We start from the raw sequence: 18824 nt of genomic DNA, 5'->3' as shown, positions 1-18824 counted from the left end.
CAGATTGGAATGGTTACCTCCACGGGATCACTAAACCACAAGCTAAGCAAGATTTACACAATAGACACTAATGACTCTGCTAGAGAATCCACTACAAGCTATTGATCAAAAATCCATTTTTAAATAAATTCCTAAATACATATTCAAAAATAAGCAGGAATGTCAAAATGTTTACTCAATAGAACATAATGGGCCCTCTGGAGCTATTACTGAGATGCAAAAACATAATTGTACTTTTTAGTGTATCTTTTTGTGTGTAGACTGCAAAGTAATTTACAAATCTGGTTAAGTATCAGCACTACTATTTGGAAATATTAGTTTAAACATTAGGGAAAATGAACCATAGATGGGTTAGATAGCTTCTTTCTTTGCATTAGTAGCAATCACTCTGAATTCACCCATATATGGCAAACAATGATTTAGGCTGAAATCCAGCCTTGAATGGGCATGAGGATTAAAACAAACTGAGAAAGGTCAAAGTAATATGTTTATTTCTTTAGTGGAAAGAAAAACACAAAATTATTCTGAAGGACCTATGAACAGTAAACAACAAGGAAACAACACAACATGACATAAAAATATGCACTGTTCACTTGTTTCGGGTTGTTTTTTGTTTGATTTTGGTTTTTCAAGTGAACGATTGCTATAAATTCTGACCTGTAATTAAAGCAAAAACCATTAGACCATACTGTAGTCCTCAAAGAGGTCCAAAACTTCTAATCCAAAGTCCCCTCCTATGCTAAGGAAAAAAGGCACGTAAGTACCTAATACTTATTACATGCATTAGCAACTGTTGCTGAGCAATCTTTCTCTCTGTTTCCCACTCAACATGAGTTCTGGAAGAAAGCACCTACCAGGCTGGGTAGAATCTAAGTAAATAAGTAAATAAGCCACTTGGCACATAATTTAAGTGAAGCACATAACACTGTCTAGTTCCAAAACCCTATCTTGGACTGCAATGTATAAGAATTGCTCCACAATTGGCACAACATCAAACTTTTTTCTGAAAGCCCTGTCCCATACCAGGTTCCCCAGCCCAGTCACTCTGCCAGCCACAACCAGTTTCCAGTTCTGCCTTCAAAAGCAACGTATATTGACTGTGTTCATAGGATGCAAATGCACAGATCTCCCACTTCCTGGGAAGTGGACACAGAGCCTACATACTTTGTGTGGTTTGAGGTCTTCACACAGAGGAAGGTATTAGCAATGTACAGCTCCCACAGGGGATTGTATCTGTGGCTCATTGACCTTGTCAGGCTGCCACCCAACCCACCTCCTTTATCACTCCCCCTTTTAAACAGGATCGGGGGAGAAAATAAAATTTTAATGCTTGTGGATCAAGATGAAGGCAGGGAGATCACTTGCCAACAACCATCACATGGAAAACAGGTTCAACCCAGGAAAGATTAATTCAGTTTACTGCAAATTAAAATAGACCTGGGTAGTAAGAAACAAAGACAAGAACTAAAGCAGCTTCCTCCAACCCCCTTTATTCCCAAGGCACAAATTCAGTCATTCATTCTCAACTCTCCTGCCTCCCCTTCCACACTTCCCAAGAGGCACAGGGAAGATAGGGAATGGGCCTGTAGTCAGCCCATAGCAATTCCTCTCTTACATCCCTTCCTCCTCATGCTTTTCCCCTGCTCCAGCACAGAGTCCCTCTCATGGCCTGCAGACATCAAAAACCTGCTCCGGCATCGGGCCTCTCTGTGGGCTACAGTTCCTTCCAGAAGAACCTGCTCCAATGTGGGCGGGCCATGGGCTGCAGATCATTCATGGCATATCCATGTACCCCAGCACAGTCTTCTCCACGGGCTGTAGGGGAATATCTGCTTATCCACCTGGAGCAGATCCTTCTCCTTCTTCGACTTTGGGGCTGTTTCTCACACTTCCCATGCAGCATTTTGCCCTTTCTTAAATACATCTTCCCAAAGGCACCACTTGCTTTGCTGATGGGCACAGCTGTGCCCCATGATGGGTCTGATGCAGAGCCCCTGACCTTTTCTAACAGAGGCCACTCCTGCAGGCCCTTCCCTACTATTACTCTGCCATCTACAATCAGTATAATATGGTGGGGAACCAATCAGGGAGGAGAAAACCAGCAAAACAAAACACCACAAAAAACACAACAAAGTCTACAAAGGGAAAAAGTTTGACTATCAAATGCTGATTGTGCCTCAGGCCTACAAGTAGGTCTTCTTCGTCCACTCCAAGTCCAAAATAACTAAGTCCATTGCTAGACCAAAGAAAATAAATGTCCTTAAGGTGCCTAATAGGTCATCCTGCTGCATGCATATATGAAAAAGCAGAAGAATAAACTCGTATTTTCTCCCTGAACTGAAAATTTACTTCCATGCTACTTGGAATTTACAGCACAGATAAGTCAGGAAGCATCCTTTGCAATTTCATAGAGAAGATTCTTCTTCTACAAGTAGCATAATTTATGTGCATTTGAACTGGAATGAGAGTCTGCCATTAAGCATTTGTAAATGCAGACATGCACGTGGCTCTGACAACAGTTAATGAATAGCAGCAAATCAGTCTTTGCTTCATGACAGTGACTTGTGGAGCTAATTGTTCAGCATTCAGATGAGTTTCCAAAACATCAAAATTACTTTTCTTCCATGTCAAGCCATAAACCAAGCCAGATTCCAGTAACAAAAACAGGAACATGGTTTTCCTCAGTGCTGTTTGGGGCACATTTTTCACCCACCTCATTAGTAGCCTACAGAAACCCTTGCTAAGTCAAGTAAAGAGCAGAAAAATGGCAACTATTCTCATTAAGGTGCTTAATAACTTATCATAAGACTACTTTTTGTTATTATACTGGCAACCTATTTCCCAAAATTTAAACTATGATTTCCTATGTCGAGAATCTGCTTCAGATGGGAAACCTGTTCATTTCCAGAATGAGGAAAGGGAAAAAAACATACAGGGCACACTGCCTTCTGTCCTCACAGCACACAAACTGTTGTGGTTTTACTTAGTGTGCCTATAAATTGCATCTTTTGAAACATGGATATGAGATTCAAGAGAGATCTGTCTTTGTCAAAGAAGCCATCCTTTACAGTACCCAACAGATGAAGCCTCTGAAAATGACCATTTTACAAATTCCTAGGATATAAGCTGACTAGGAAGTGCTACATCATTTAGGTTGATTCATTGTAAGCCATTGCCCTTTAATCACTCAGTGGTCTCTGTACTGAGCCTAGTAGGTTGTGACATTTTAAAACCCACTATATCTCACCACACTTGGGCTTCACTGGCCAATCATTCTGTGATCATGCATTTGTCTGACTTCCATTTCTAAGTCTCTCTGTTACTGTGATCTCCCTAATTAAAGAAAGTACCTGATAAAATCACCTTTTGAAAATGTTGACATTAATCATGTCACCAGTCTTCTTTGATAAGCTAAAATTTCTCAAATCTCCTGGTTCCTTCCAAAACTTCCACAAATTCTGAAAACCTCTTTAAACAAGGAAACCAGAATAAGATGTAGTTTTCTAGCACTGACCTAGATGTAGAGTGAAAATCACCCACTGATTTAACCAGTTCAGTCAAACTAGAGCATTTCAAGGGGAATTCCTGTTTATTTACTGCAAGCCTAAATCACTTCTGTAACAAGTCATTAGTTTGTGTCTCACTTTCCAAGTTTCTTAAAATGCAGCTTCGTATTTGAACAGCCTGAGTGGCCCTAGAGGGTTAGTTGATTTGCTGGTCCAACTGATACAGTCTCATTCCATCATTCCATCCACCTGTACTTCAACCTCACATTAAAAAAGAAATATAAAATAAATTAAAAAATTACAAAAAAAACCAAAAAAAACCCCAAAAAACAACAAAAAAAAAAACAAAAAACAAAAAAAAAAAACAACCAAAAACAACAACAAAAAAAAAAAAAAAAAAAAAAAAAAACCCACACAAAAACAAACACACCCCCAAAAAAACACACCGGAAACCCCCAAAAAACAAACAAACAAACAAACAAACGAAAAAAAACCACCCAAAACTACTATATAGCACATGAAACCAAGTACCAATGCTCACTAAACCTTCTAGTATAGTAGAGGAACATTTAATTCTCCAAGTTTGCAGAGCCAAACTGAAAGCTACACTTGATCTCCTCCTCCTCTCTCTTCACAGTTGCAAAGCTGATCAAAACATTTCCTTAAACTGTTTTACAAAATGCCAAGGTTCCCATGAAAATAGGACACTTGGAGGAACGTAGAGTAGAAGACAGTATTTAGAAATTTAAAGCCCTTTACTAAAAATAGTTTCTGCAAGTCATACAGAAGAACGATAATGTACAAGGCTGTGACAAGGGGGTGGCCGTGAACTTGCTGTCACCTACATAAACTTGTCAGACCATTTACCACCCAGGAGAATGCAGCTGTAGGAAACTCAGGTCAGAGAAACCTTTACGTCACACCATCTCATTTTGTTTGCACACATCCAGAAGTCTCTCACATGCTCCTGAACAGTGCTTTGAAAGCAAATACTGCTTTAGAAGTATACCATATGTGCACATCCATCACTGTATTAAAATAAGCCACTACATCACACTGAAAAGTCTTTCAAATAAAATATACAATCTACCAAGCAGTACAATTGTTTCCATCCAACTGCTGCTCCACACAGTATAAAAATATTCTGGAAGCCAGCTATAAAATATTTGCTGTTAAAAAAGGTAAGCGCCTCAAGCTGCATCCTATTCCCTAATTCTTTACAATTCAGTGCTATTTTCAGGCAACTAAAGGAGCAAGTCCATAATATCAGATAGAAAGAGTAAGAAAAAGAGCAATTCCACACTCAGTGCTTGTTCATTCCAGAGGATCAGTGGCCTCAACTCCTAATAAAGCCAATGACAAACGAGGGCACTCAGCAGCTTCAGCGTGTCAGGGTCAGACCCTATTTTAACAGGCTCTTCATGTCAGGAATATAAATGCTTTTGCAGCACAGGAAGAGAAAATAATACCATTCTTTATAACAAACTTAGTTACAAAACCACACTAAAAAATTGTAGTAAGGGTCTGAAATTGCATCTTGAACATTGTCACAATATCTCATTTTGCTGTGAGATTTTGCTTTCATTATTCCAGGGGATTTGGTGCAGCAATTCTGGATTTAGACCCATGTATGTTATGAACAGACCCTTGCCATAGACTATTTATAATTCAGCAAAAGGATGTTGATATCATGAAGAATACCCAGTGTTACAGACAGCAAACAATGGATTTTTTTCATCTCCACTCTTCCAATAATAGTGATTTATTTTTTTTGTCCCTAAAAGCACAGTGCCAATGTAGCTATCATGAAAAAGGATTACTCAAGTTCTCACATTTCAGACTAGCACATCAAGAAAAGCAGTAGGAAAACGAATTACCTTATTTTTCATTAGAAAAAGCAGATTTCCTTTCAGTCGGCACCATCTCTCCCTTGGTTCTGTATGCAAAGAAGTAAGAGATTAATAAAAACAACCTTTTGTCTTCACACATTAAATGCTTCTCAGAGAAGATGCATTAGTTATAAAGGGCAGGAAAAAAATCATTAATAACCCAAAAAAAGCCAGCTTCACTCAGCGGCTGCCTATGTACAGCATGCTGTTAAACACCAAATAACTTCCAAGAAGGTTTCTTCTACTCTGCAGCCGAGAGTATTGGTGACTGCAGCACACATTCAGCGGTGTTTTCTCAGCTTTTCTCCCTTCTCCTCACATGGGAGCAGAAACAGGCACTTTAGTATGGAACAGCTTTTGCTTCCATCATTTCAGGAGATCAAACATAATCCACATTAAAACACAAAAACATGGCTATTCCACGTAGGTTAGAACATGCTACTCTGAATTCACAATTTTCAGAAAGTAAAAAAAGGGAATATTTATAGTCACTTCACTGTTACTATTCTACTATACTTCTGTAAAGTGCTTAACCAGTGGGAATAACAACGTATTTTTGTTTACATACACATGCAGGCATGTAATCAAATTTTTGAGAACAGGGAATGTTTCAGAACTTTAGGGTCAGTGAGTGGGTCAAAAAGCTTGAACAAGTTATTCTTCCATGGCCAGATAATTTTTAACATGGCAGGTTTTTCAAATATCTGTATCTGTAGGTACATATAGATACCTAAACCTATTACAAACATACACAGATAGAGATCTTGTGGACAAATGTGGTGTCTTTAGAGATCATTTCCTAAAAGAGGAAGAAAGCTTTTTTACACAAGATGTATTCTATATTTTGAGAGGGCATATCTCCAGACAGCAGCCAACCTGGATTTGATAGGGAGCTGGAAGAACAGCTGTACCCTAAGGCCATGTTATTCTACAGTTGCCTCTGCAGAAGTCTTGTACTTCCCTCAAAGCTGGTCACCACTAAAAACATTTTCTTGAGCAGGAGGACACCTTGTTCCAGTCAATAAATAAATAAAATTGTCTTTTCCTCTTGATAATTTCAATGAAGATGTTTCAGTAAGTGACATTTGAAAATCAGAGTATCTTCTTCCCCACAAGAAAGTGGGAGGTTTACAGTCACAGGTACTGTGACTCATAGAAATAACTCTTCAGTGATAACCTGGGTTGGTTGGTTTGTTTTTCTAGAAAACAGATTGAAGTTCCTGGATCTCTTCAGACCTACTAAAGTGCAAGGACAATACAGAAAAGAGAATAATATAAATTGATGCCCATCCACCAACTAAAAATCTAAACAGTTATCAGATCTGAGTACATTGCTTTACAGTGCAAGTACAGGAGTCTGCTAAGACTAAATTGCATTCCCCAGAGCCACGTGGGCATCAGGAGGAAGGAAAGCTATCACATTCACACTGCAGCTTTTTCTGATAAAAAGATATTTTTCTATATGACTGGGAAAGTCACTACCTTGTAAGTGTGAAAAATAAGCAAGCCCAAAGAATAGTCAGACTAACAATGACAAGTCTATCAGTGGATAGGATATGTAGTGGCCAGCATGCCTTGACAGAAATGACCCTTCTTCCCAAGGGATCATAATATGATTGCTAGGAGCCAGAAGGATTTACTGGGCAATAGGAACATCTTACACATGCATAGCTTCTTAAACACTTTGCTACAATCTGCTCCCACTGACAATGGCACAGATACCCGTGATGCTGAGCTACATAAGAGTTTGGTCTCTCTCCAGTTAGTGTCAGGTTTTTAGCAGTATTAAAAATACTAGCACTCAACATAAAAAAAATTCAAAACATCCTCATAAACATTAGATATTCACTGGGCAGGGCTTAACATGCTGCCTATGATGAGTACACAGGGTGGAAATCCTGTTGAGCAACCCCAAAGCAGCCAGATGAGGATGCTCCCGGAAGCCCTTGTCCAGGAAGTTTGCTGCACCGTCCGCAGGAAACTCTGGCTATTTATCATTAGGAAATGTATGTTGTGGTTTTACAAGGGCATTTTTTTGAATTTTCTGAAAATGTGGCACAGAATTTGCTCAGTCTCTTACCATAATTGAGTCTGTGGTGGGTTTGGGTTTGTTTGGATTTTTTTCTAATAAAATAAAAGTAAATACAATCACAGTGAAGATCAGCTGGGACAAGTGAAAATAAAACATTTGCTGTTGCTGAAATTATTATGTTAGGACCGATTTTACAGCCAAACATAAGCTATTTTCTAACAGCTACTGAGGGAATACACACTTGTTCAAGCTTACTGGAAATTGAAAGACATTTAAAATACGATCATAAAAGCCTGAAGAAACCTGCAAAGGAGGTGGGAAGTGAGCCATAGAAAATCTATAATGATAAAAGAAAGAACACAGCTTTTGGAGGTGGAAGGGGCAAGTTCTGAGGAACTGGATAGCTAATCTTTAAAACATGGCAACTAATGGTTGGTGACTAGCAATCACTAGCAGAAAAAAGAACAATCTTTGTTTACAGGACAAGAATAATAATGTTAAAGACTGTGTGCTGTTTCCCTGGCGCATGACAAAGGGAACTTGAAAACTTGAGCAAATTAAAGAACTAGATTTAGGCTTCATTATTTAGAAAGGTATTCAGCACCACTCAAGCATCAGTAATGAAGAAAACTAAAAACAGGTATATGTGATTAGTGTAACTAAGCCAACAGCTGCAGAAAACATGCGCATCAACCATGAGTAGTTTTCTGCACAAGTCGTTGTTACCTATTAATTTTTCATCCCCGACCACTCTGCAAATCTTCAGTTTTCCTTCCTTGTCAAAATAACCTGATGGTTGCCTGGCCAGCAAAGCCAGATCTTTAGCATTGAATCTCATGGGGGTGCCAGGGAAGAGGATGAAGATGAGTAAGAGGTGGAGGAGGACAATGAGGATGCTAGGTAATCTGTTGAAGCTGAGCCAAATCTAGGCAGCAGATACGAAGGTCAACTGAAACATTAAAAACAAAACAAAAAACAAGAGATGCTGCTGTTTATTGTGAGTTCCACTCTCTTGTACACTCCAAACACTGTACTTTCTATCCATAGTATGTGAGCAGAATAAGTAATAGGAGAAAAACAAGCAAAGTCACATAGGTGACACCCCACACTTTTTTTCAATAAAGAAAAAATGTCATTCCTTTTCAGTGGCTCTAGAACTTCGTGCAGAAGTTGTAATTCTACCCAGTATTAACAGTTTATCAATACCACTAAAAATATATTTTGGCTATAGGCATATAAATAGCTAGAAAGCTCAAGTATGCATTCATGGGGCAGGGTGAAGAGGGTAAATTGTCTTGGATTTTCACCTCCTTCACAGGAAAAATAACCCTAATGAAATACAAAGTATTAACTACGAAAGTTCATAATATGCTCAATTATTCATGTTTTGCTATACTGACACTGATTGCTTCTTTTTGGTTCATGGTATATTTTCAGAGTTTTTAAGTCTTTTGGACCATTTTCTTCTGTTTTCAGGAAATCAGCTGTGTCACCCACACACACACACACAAAAAAAAACCCCAAACAATAAAACTACCAGCTTTCATTTATTAGAACTCCATCTACTAAACTTAGTGAAAAAAATATACCTGACACTTTCATCTAATAGATCTTCGTTTCTCAGTACCCCTCCTCTATTTATTGGAAGTTATTTTAATATTGAATTCCATAGTTGGGATTTCGACTAGTGGAAGTTTGGAACCAAATATTTTGGTCTGAATTGAAGTTAACACAGCACCGTTTCACAGTGCTGCAAGGATGAGAAAATAAGGCCACAGAAGCAGTTCTAAAGAGATCTCCTTTTTAATCCCCAAACCATTCTATGCTCTTCATGTCCAACACTTTTGTAAATGCCTTTCCCAAAAAAAGGATTCTTGGTATAACCTTCAGCATGGTATAATCCAGCAAATGAAGTTTATCAGATGGATTTTAATACTCCTATAGAGTTTAAGAAAACTTTTTTTAAAAGCCACCCAATCCTCAGCACATGGGCTTCAGAAGCCAGTTTCTGTCCCTAAAACAGAAGTTTTTGTTCTTCAGAGGACAGCACTGGTATCTTTATCTGGTGAACTAAAACTCTTAACAACTCTCAGGCAAGTTCCTGTCAACCCCCAATCCGAAGGAGAAGTTACATCCTCTGCATTGTATCTTTCTGTGGGTGCTTTCGTTCCTACTTTTACCTTTTACCTACTTTCTTTTCTCAAGTCCATCCCTCATATAAGGACTGCTGCTGTGTCCTGTAATTCCTAAATGCCATACCACAGCCATTTCTATAGCACTACAACAGTGAAAGCAGACCAAACTTAACTATTATTTGTACATATGAAAAATAGCCCAGTCAAGAATATGACATTATGAAGACAAATCTCCAAGTAATTTTCTCCTCCTAGGGAGGTTCTACAATTCTATGGAGAACTGCCATACAGCTGAAAGGCTCTTTAGTTTCCTCTTCATTATCAAATCCCATTATAAGCAAGAAACAGAATGCATGCAAGCAGTCCCAACACATACACAAGGAGTAGAAAGTTGCAGCTCCAACTTTTCCATTCATTCCCACACATACACCTTCTTTCTTGTTTTCCCTTTAGAATCAGCAGCTAGAATTCTTTTACCCCATCTTCATGCTTTCCCTCCATTTCATAATCTTATTGAAATTATAAGATCATAGCCTTATGGTCATCACAAAACCTGACCTGCAAGTTACACCACCCCAGGATGCTGCTGTGCCCAGAGTGAGCTACCCACTCCAAAGGAGGCTCCACCATGCAGGTGCAGCTGGTTGCCAGTGTTTTGTAAATTGATGGATTACAGCTGTGGAACGATGACTCAGAGAGCAGTCACAAAAAGAATATTTATCATACACTGTAATCTAACACTATGAGCATATCCAGCATTGAAGACCAAATCTATTAAGGGAGCAGGGAAAGATGCTGGCTAGGCCACATGACAGGAGAGTGCCAGCCACGATGACCCTTGGAAAAGGTTTACCAGGGCATGCAGGGGCTTTGGGAATGGCAATGTGTATACTTCTACTTGCCTCTGTATGGCAAGTGGACTTCATTCTTCATTTTGTTTTACAGCCACAGACTATATTTTTAACAACAGTGTTTGCAATGGACCTAATTCTTTTTTAAAAAGCAACAAACAAGTTTGGCAAGCTAAAAAACTTCTGTGGTCTCCAACTGTTGCACTGTCCCCTCTCAGGTAGGCATCTTGCACACCTTTCACACAGTTCATTGGTAGCCCTCTTGTTTTAGGGAACACAGTTCTAGAAACTCAATAGCAATCTACTTACTTATTGGTTAATCAGTTAATCAGTTCCCATCCATTTTATAAACACTGTATAAATCTACCTTAAATAGCACCTTCATCTGCATACAGTTACTCTTGATTGATTCAATCTCTTTGAGTAGCATGAAGAAAGTCAGAACCTATGAGTCTGGTCCCAGATGGAAGAGTCATTGAAAACCATGACTGAATAAACCCTATGCTATCAAAGCAGTGAAGGTTACTGGCTAAACTCTAATTATGCTTAAATGCAGTAATTACTGTAATGCATGGACATCTGTATTCCACACAGAACTGCAAAACACAGAAGGTCAGGGGATGAGACAAGTTATGAACTGCTATTTAAGAAAGCATTTGCTTTCCAGCAAAGGAAAAAACAGTGTCAGGTAAACAGAATGGCTTGGGCTTCTGGAAAGGCTATTGAAAGGAGTAAAGAAACTCCAGGAGGAGATGTGCATATTGATTTTGCTATTTTCCCCCTCAAGGGAGATGGTATATATCTCTTGCACTCATATATCAGTATAGTAGTAATGGTCTAGAAATTACTTTTATTACATCTGTGCATCACTTGCTCTGCATACGAGCCATAACATGCAAATCATGGGGGACAGTAAGAACAGTACACAGCAGTTAAAACCCTGGAGGCAACAGCCTCAGTACATATAAGCCAGTACCTTCAAATGCAAGGCAGCTGGGCCAGCAGAGTTCCACAGCAATAATAATCAAGGTGCCTGTTCCTGGAAGTTTGCCAGAGAAGCTAAACTTATCTGGCAATGTCTGAATATTATTCAGACCTAAAAGGTATAAAAGATGGTAGGATTCAAACTTGGTATGAACTGAGAAACTCGATGCCCATCCAAAGGGGAACACAGCCAGTGTTGGCACACCAATAAAATTAAAGGTAAACAACACTGATAGACGTGTCTATCTTCAGCTGCAGCACTAGCTCTCCTTGAAGGAGCAAAAAGACTTTTTAGCTCAATAATCCATTTCCCTTCTGTCTCCATTTTGGAATAAAGCTGTTAGTCAGGGAAACTACTTAGTCCTATACTGCCTTTAAATGCTTGTCCTAGATAATTTCTTTCCTAGCATGAACTCAGATAAAAAAGGTATTATCTTCAGTTATTTAATACTGGTGGTTCAAGAGACAGGCATTATTTAATGCTCATGGCTAGAGACAGAGGCATCCTGAATCTAAAGTCCCTCTCAACACTCTTCCACACACAATCACCACAACCATAATTCATAGGTAAAATGGACCAGTCAATTACTTTGTGAGTGGCCAGGAGAGAAAGGTGGAGGAGTCTACGTCCTTGAAAGCAATAATTCTAGAAGAGATGACCGTTTCGACAGCTCATGGACCACAAAATTTATCAAGTTCTCTACTGGATGTCCTCTGTCTCCCTGAATTTGCAGTTATAGTTTTCATGATCCCTTTCTATGGACAGGGAACAATCAGAACGATTTGATTCACACGACACAGAGAAAGAGTCAAGATGTGTTGCAAGTGTTAAGCACCAGCCTTATAGTTGGACATCAGTGAGAGAAATGCACATTTTAGATCCCTTGCAGAGATATAAACCCACCTCTTAACCTACACATAAATGTTAGAAGTCAAACAGAACTAGTAACATGTTCAAGTAATCTTACATTACAAAGAAGATTTATCATGCAAGATAAAATCTTGAACAAAATTGACTTCAGCACCCAAGACCACCAGGAATAAAAGGTACCCATCAAAACAATGTGCAGCTGATCTCCAGCTCCTGCACCCTGCAGGACAGCTACGAAGACAGACTTTATTAGTTTCAGATAATCACCAAGCTGCACCTGTCCAAAGCAGTGAGAGCAGGGGCTCACTAGTGCCAATACAAAAACAGAGGAACCACCTTCACGGCTGCACACACTAACTTGAATCAACCCTTTCAACACTGTCTCTTAGAGTTCTGAGGGGTTTTTTTTATGGATCATAAGTCCAGATCAACATTAAAGAAATCAGTGCATAATACCTCACAGCTTTCATTAGTACTGCATTTAATTCCAGATATTTTGGTAAAGTGTTAAAGTACAGACTTTTTAATACTGCAGTCTCCTAAATCTCTGAAACAAAGTCAATAAAATTGACTGATTTCACTAGTTTAGCAATTTCAAAAAGAAAAACACTAGAGCTTATGTCTTCAAGTCCTCAGAGACTCTGCCAAATGCATTCTAAATTTCCATTCTCTTCCTTTGAAAAGGTACAATATTTTTAGTTCACATCATTTTGTATTAAGAACTTCTTTAATCTTTGCAACACACAGCATGGGAAACAGCCTTCAAAAGGAGAGGTGCAAAATCAGTCCATAGTTTTGTCTTCAAAACTTGTATTCTTTTTAAGCAAAGAGATATTGCTAATTCCACACACTGTCTTTTTATTAGACCATAAAACATAAATAACACAACCTTCCCCATTAAAACTCTGCTTTCTATCTCTATTCTCTGCACAGAGAAACAAAACACTAGATTTTCTGTCTTGGACTGGGGAAATAAGAGTACAGTGCAGAGTCAGCAAAAAGAATGAATGCATGACAGGAGTTTTAAATATACAGGTATATTGATATATCTAAAAGGTTCGAAAATCTATACTGTATCCAAGTTTTACCTTGAAAATCATTAACAGATGATCAGATGATTAGGGAAGAAACTCCTGGCTGAGGATAGGAGTGCTCCAAAGGTTTCAGGGATCTGCAAAGGCAACCTCACTATAAGGGGAGAAAACAGTAGGGTAACATTTGTCTTACAAAAGAATCTTCTCTGCAGGTTTAGCTTGTTTTTCTTCCTCACTGAGGTAAGATAGGCAAGACCAAATGCCACTAAATACTGTGCTATCTACAGAAGGCATCTATTGGCAATACAAAGTTATTTCTTTCTATATGAAGATGCTTATCAGCTGGCTGCACACAGCCAAGCTAAGCGATTGTACCATGGAAAATTTCAGATTATTTCTAACTTCTCCATCTCTTCACTTCTGTCTCCTGGCTGTCTTATTTCTTTCTAGCAAGGTCAAAGCTAGGGCTGATCATATATTGTCTGTAGTTTACACTTACACTTTTTAGGCTGCCAGTACTACTGCAATCCATTTGAACAGACTATCACCCTCAACTACTTCAAGTGTTTCTTCCTACCATTTATCAGCCATTGTGGCCTTCCAGATAAAAAAATGACGGGCCTGCAATATTCAGCAAGTTAGTGAGTCATGAAACTTCCTAGGACACCCTTTACTGAGCATTGAAAACAAATTTGAATTTTGTGTGAGTGTGTGTGTGTCTAGAAGAAAGGTAACAAAAACAGTAAATGATTATCTGGTTTTCCCAATAGTACCAGTGGTTATTTCAGTTGTATTTTATGCTGAATCTCACACGTGTCATATTGTAATAGCTTTTACGTCTTCATCCTCGCTAAGTTTTCAGTTCCATCACCCTTGCCTTGCTATGCCTCAAAAAATAACAAGAGCCCCAAAGACTGAAAAGACTGTCCCTAACCAGAGCCAGCCTTCTTCCAAGGGAGGCATGACCTTGCAATGGCATAATACAGCACCACATCAACCAATCAGCACCCTCTTTCTCTTTCACTACTGTTTGCAAGTCCCTTTCAAAAAGCCTTAAACTTAAAAAGACTTTAAAAGCAGAGTACCTCCTAAAAAAAAAAAAAAAAAAAAACTGTGAGAGGTGAGCTCTTCTATTTGGAGACAGGTAATAAAAAATTAAAAGCAGGATTGGCTTGAAGGTATTCCCTACAGCTGAAAAAACAGCAACCACACACAGAACTGCTCTATCTTCCCTTTAGCTGACAGACTCCCCAGACAAGTAAATTCCTAAATGATTCATGTAGCTTCCCAGCATTTAGATGTGATCATTCTGGGGAGGAAACAAAAAAAAAAAAAAAAAAAAAAGGAGTAAAATCCTACATTTTACTTCCTTTAAAAGGGGTAATACAAATAAACCCTGCAAACAGGTATAACCTGACACACCCATCGAACAATGTACTTGCAGCTATTGATATTGATCCAACTGAAAGCCAGCCCTATGAAAAGGAAGTAATTTATCTGTTGTGGGAGTTGCCCCAGGTGGTTTACTGCACCACTGCTAGGCAGAGGATTGAACAAGAAAGAGTCTACTGCCTTCACGGGCCTAGCCACCTCACTGTGACACCGAGAGTTCACAGTGCAACTTCCCTCTGGCTGCGCTGGAGCAGCCACTGACCCGACACAGGTACAGGCTCCTGGGGAAAGGGAGCCCTTCTTCCCCAGGGCAGCACTAGTGCTGGTGTAAGCCAGCTTAAGGAACTGATCTTGATGGAAACTTGATCAAGCTGTTCCCTGATCAGGCTGACTGCCCGGCTGCAGAAACACCAATGCCAGCCCAACAGAGAGGACAAAAGTGTGCCCCTCCAGGTAAATCCTTCTGCAGAGAGGACCACAGCTGTGTCAGCTTAGTATGACGGTGTAACTGTAACTTTAACACAACTTTACATACAACTGTGAAGACCCAGCAGGGGCTTCAATTTTACTATTCCAAATTTAGGGAGAGACCATGTGCTCTCTTGCTCCTCTGCTTTCCATGGGAAAGAGACTACTGGGTTTCCCTCAATTACCTCTAAACTGACCGCAAGAAAGCATGGAAAAGTATAGCAATTAATATTTTATGATATTTAATATGAATAATTAAAAGTCAAGTAAAATACCGGGGGGGAGGGGGAAGGGAAATCATTATATTAAGTACATTCCCAACTTAAATATACTCCTCCTGAAAGTTGACAAATATCTGGTTGAGTACATTTCTAAAAATTAAAAAGGAAGTATCGCTGTTACGACCATAACTGTTGAATAACTAAATCTAGGAAGCAGTGACTTGGTGCTGTTATGTTAAGGAAAAAACATAAATCATTTAAAATGTGTCTCAGTAATAATGGTTCAAATTTTTATATGCAGCAGAAGTCTCACTTCAGCAAAAACTATTAGGTCATTTGGGTAAGGGAATAGATGCAAAACAGTTACAAGGAAGAAATGCAACAAAACTCATGGAACGTGAAAACTACTAAATATGTTCTGCTTTATACTGATCTGGCAACTACAGCAAAAACAAGTCATTTATTGACTGTTTGATCAACAACATATCCTCAATTAGCAGATAGGAATAAAGTTTATGTATTTTAAAGGACGAATAACACCTATCAAGCAGACAAAAGCTTCACTTTTTTTTTTTTAAACCAAGCTGCTGCTATGCCCCTAAATTCATCCAAAGTTAAAAAAGACCAGAAGAAACTGAGAGGTGATACTTTAGAACCACAACTTGAATCCAAGGACAAAGGATGATTCAGAAGATGATCAAGCTCTTCCCAAATACCTAATCTTTCAATTAAGATTAGGACAACTCAAACTGCATGTGCCCATACAAAAAGTCTATTCTGTGGCTTATTCCAAGACAACCTATGTGTCCGCTCAATTTGTGGCTGTAGAATTCCTTGGTATTATAAAAACAACAGACACCATCTGTGGGAAGTCAAAACCAACTAACACCTTCCCATGCAGACAGGCAATTTGGGAAGTGTAACACTTCACTCAGGTAAACTTAAATTTCTTAATCATGAATATCCATTACTATACTACCTGTTTTCACTAATATGCAGCTTTTAGCTAGCTGGAAACTGTGAGGAAATAAAAAAAAAAATACCTGAAAAATAAGTTAAATCTTATTCAATAAGTTATCAATCAGGCAATAGAGCCACACATTTATCTGGTTTTCTGCAGTTATCTACGCTGTAGTGTATGACACCCTACTCTCTTCAGCTATAAAGGATCATGGGCAAATGTTTTTGCAAATATTTTTTTTAACAATCTTAGTCTAAGAAGTTGGAACTGACAAATAGCCCAGCTACATAAAACTCACTAAAAATACATGTTCTGCAGATTAAACACCTCATGCAAAGATAAAAAGTTCACAGCAATAACTTTAAAAACAAGGCTGTCAGAGTAATACACTCAATACAAAATTCAAGAGTTGGTTTCATAAGATATTCATGCTCCCCAGGTACAGAATTATTTGGGTAAAAAGGCCGTGATTTCAGTGGTATGATAAAATTATTACAGAACAGGTACGTCTGAATTAAATGAGCACCTTTGTATTAAACATGAAGCATAACCATGATTGTTACTAGAGGCAGTCCAGGGCTGAATGTTTCTCTGATGAAAACTGAAGGTGCACAGTAGTACAAGCCAAGTCCCTTGACACAGAAACTGAGCTTGCCTCAGGATGTGAATGGCTGGCAACAGCCTCTTTTTCATCTGTAGTAAAATTGCATCCGATTGCCCAGCCCGGAAAAGCTGCTCAACATCTCGCTGAAGGATTATCACCTACATTTTAATCAGACCTACACACTTTGAAGGATTCTCAGCTTCTAAAAGACCCTCTGGGCAATAATTAACGGGGAAACCAGCCTGAAGGAGAGAAACAGAACTTAGAAGGGGACCAACAAACCCAAAGCATCAAAAGATCTGACTCTAAAAAGGCTGGAAAAAAGAATATCCCTTGGAGCTTCAGCTTGCAAAGCTCTGCAGCAGTGGCTACAAACAGGCTGTTCCTTGGTCACACTGGCGTTCTTTGCTTTCCTGTCATCCCATCACACAGGCAAAGCAGAACAACCATGGCCTGGCCAGAGCCTGGAGTAAGTTTTCCTCACCAGTCTGGGTGTTACTAAGGCTTTGGCACATGATTGCAGTGGGCAACGATGGAGTAGTAAGGTCTGGCCTGTGGAGAGGGGCTTCACACAGTAAGCACAGCTTGAGGAAAATGCCCTCCAAGTAAAAATCGTGGCTGGACTAAACTCAATCCCAGTCCCTGGAGCAGTTATCAATGGTACTTGTGACACAGAGCCAGATTTTGGAGAAGAATATGCCCATACAGACAGAGTGACTATGTAACAGTACAGTTAATTCAGTATAAAAATACATTTGAATAATATCATAATTAACTATCTTCCTCCTCCTCACTGCATCATTCCATTACAATGTCATTGCACTGCTGCAGACGTGCAGTTATTTTGATCTTAACTACATTTGCATACATTAAAAGATGTGAATCTCTTAAGATCTTAAATCTTTCAGGATGAATGCTTTCTTTTGTATTGGATAATCAGGGAATATCAGATAACTTATGAAACAAAAGTGTTTCTCAAGAAAGAATTTTCAAAAGAAATGCAATTCCAGGACGTATTTCTTAAAGTCTGCTTCAAGGCTGCAGGCTTTGTGGAAAGAGTCAATTGGACTAGGATGCCACAAAAAGAAGGAATGTTTGGGAACAGAAAAGAAAGAACCAAATATACCAAGGTACTTTAAAGGTAATAGACAGGAGAAGCATCAGAAATAGTGACTGAACATGGCCTGGGAAGAGTCACCAGAGTTGGTGGGAACACGAAGGAGAGAACATATGTGGAGGATTGTGAAAGGAGAGCTCTCTGTGGGAGCTGCTGGTAGATACAGAAGGGTAAAGGGGAGATAAGTCAGCAGCACACTGGAACCTCAGAGTCTAGGCCAGAAGGGAATCAGTTTTTAAGATTCACCCATAACTTCTTCCAGTTCTCAAAACAAACCCAGCTAAGGTGGCTGGCTCTGTGGACTAAAAATTCTTCTGCAGCTGGTAGAGGGGCATACTTTCTGCAACTGATGTATAACAGCCTTAAAACTGTTATTTCAAATAGAACATCAACGGCTTTAGGACTTTTTCCCTCCTGTTCTTGAATTTTCAGACTTCAGCCTAAACTATTTTATCCATCTTGCTTCAAGGCAGAAAAGCAACTTGGGCAGGAGTTTAGACAAAGAAGTTTAAGATATTTAAATTCTCCTGGTAAGTAGCTTTTACATTCCCCTGAGAAGATCTTACAATTTTCAGACTGCAAGCACACACACCAGCACATGAACACCATTCTCTAAAAGAGTTCCACTTGATTTACCCAGCATAGGTTGTTGGGTTTTCCCACCCCCTCCAATTCACTAGGGGGTATCAATAGAGATCCAAAAAGAAAATAATTCATAAATGTCTGAAAAACTGATTTCTTCCTTAATTCCCTTAAGGC

At 39.1% G+C, this 18824-nt stretch overlaps 1 protein-coding gene across 5 annotated transcripts in view; it reads right to left on the bottom strand.

Annotated features, from left to right (window-relative positions):
* INPP4B (inositol polyphosphate-4-phosphatase type II B) overlaps positions 1 to 18824 on the bottom strand; it is a 312544-nt gene that overhangs the window by 267979 nt on the left and 25741 nt on the right. For 4 of the 5 annotated variants that reach the window (XM_050330616.1, XM_050330613.1, XM_050330615.1 and 1 more), the window contains exon 2: positions 5384 to 5442. The exons of the other annotated variant lie outside the window; for it this stretch is intronic. In XM_050330616.1, coding sequence (XP_050186573.1) covers positions 5384 to 5395 — 12 coding nt within the window. In that variant the 5' untranslated portion in view covers positions 5396 to 5442. The remainder of the gene's footprint in view (positions 1 to 5383; positions 5443 to 18824) is intronic. 5 annotated transcript variants of the gene reach the window in all.

The sequence above is a fragment of the Myiozetetes cayanensis genome, unplaced genomic scaffold (assembly GCF_022539395.1).
Source record: "Myiozetetes cayanensis isolate MyiCay16 unplaced genomic scaffold, myiCay2020 scf42, whole genome shotgun sequence".
Classification (NCBI taxonomy): domain Eukaryota; kingdom Metazoa; phylum Chordata; class Aves; order Passeriformes; family Tyrannidae; genus Myiozetetes; species Myiozetetes cayanensis.
This window is presented reverse-complemented; position numbering and strand designations above follow the sequence as displayed.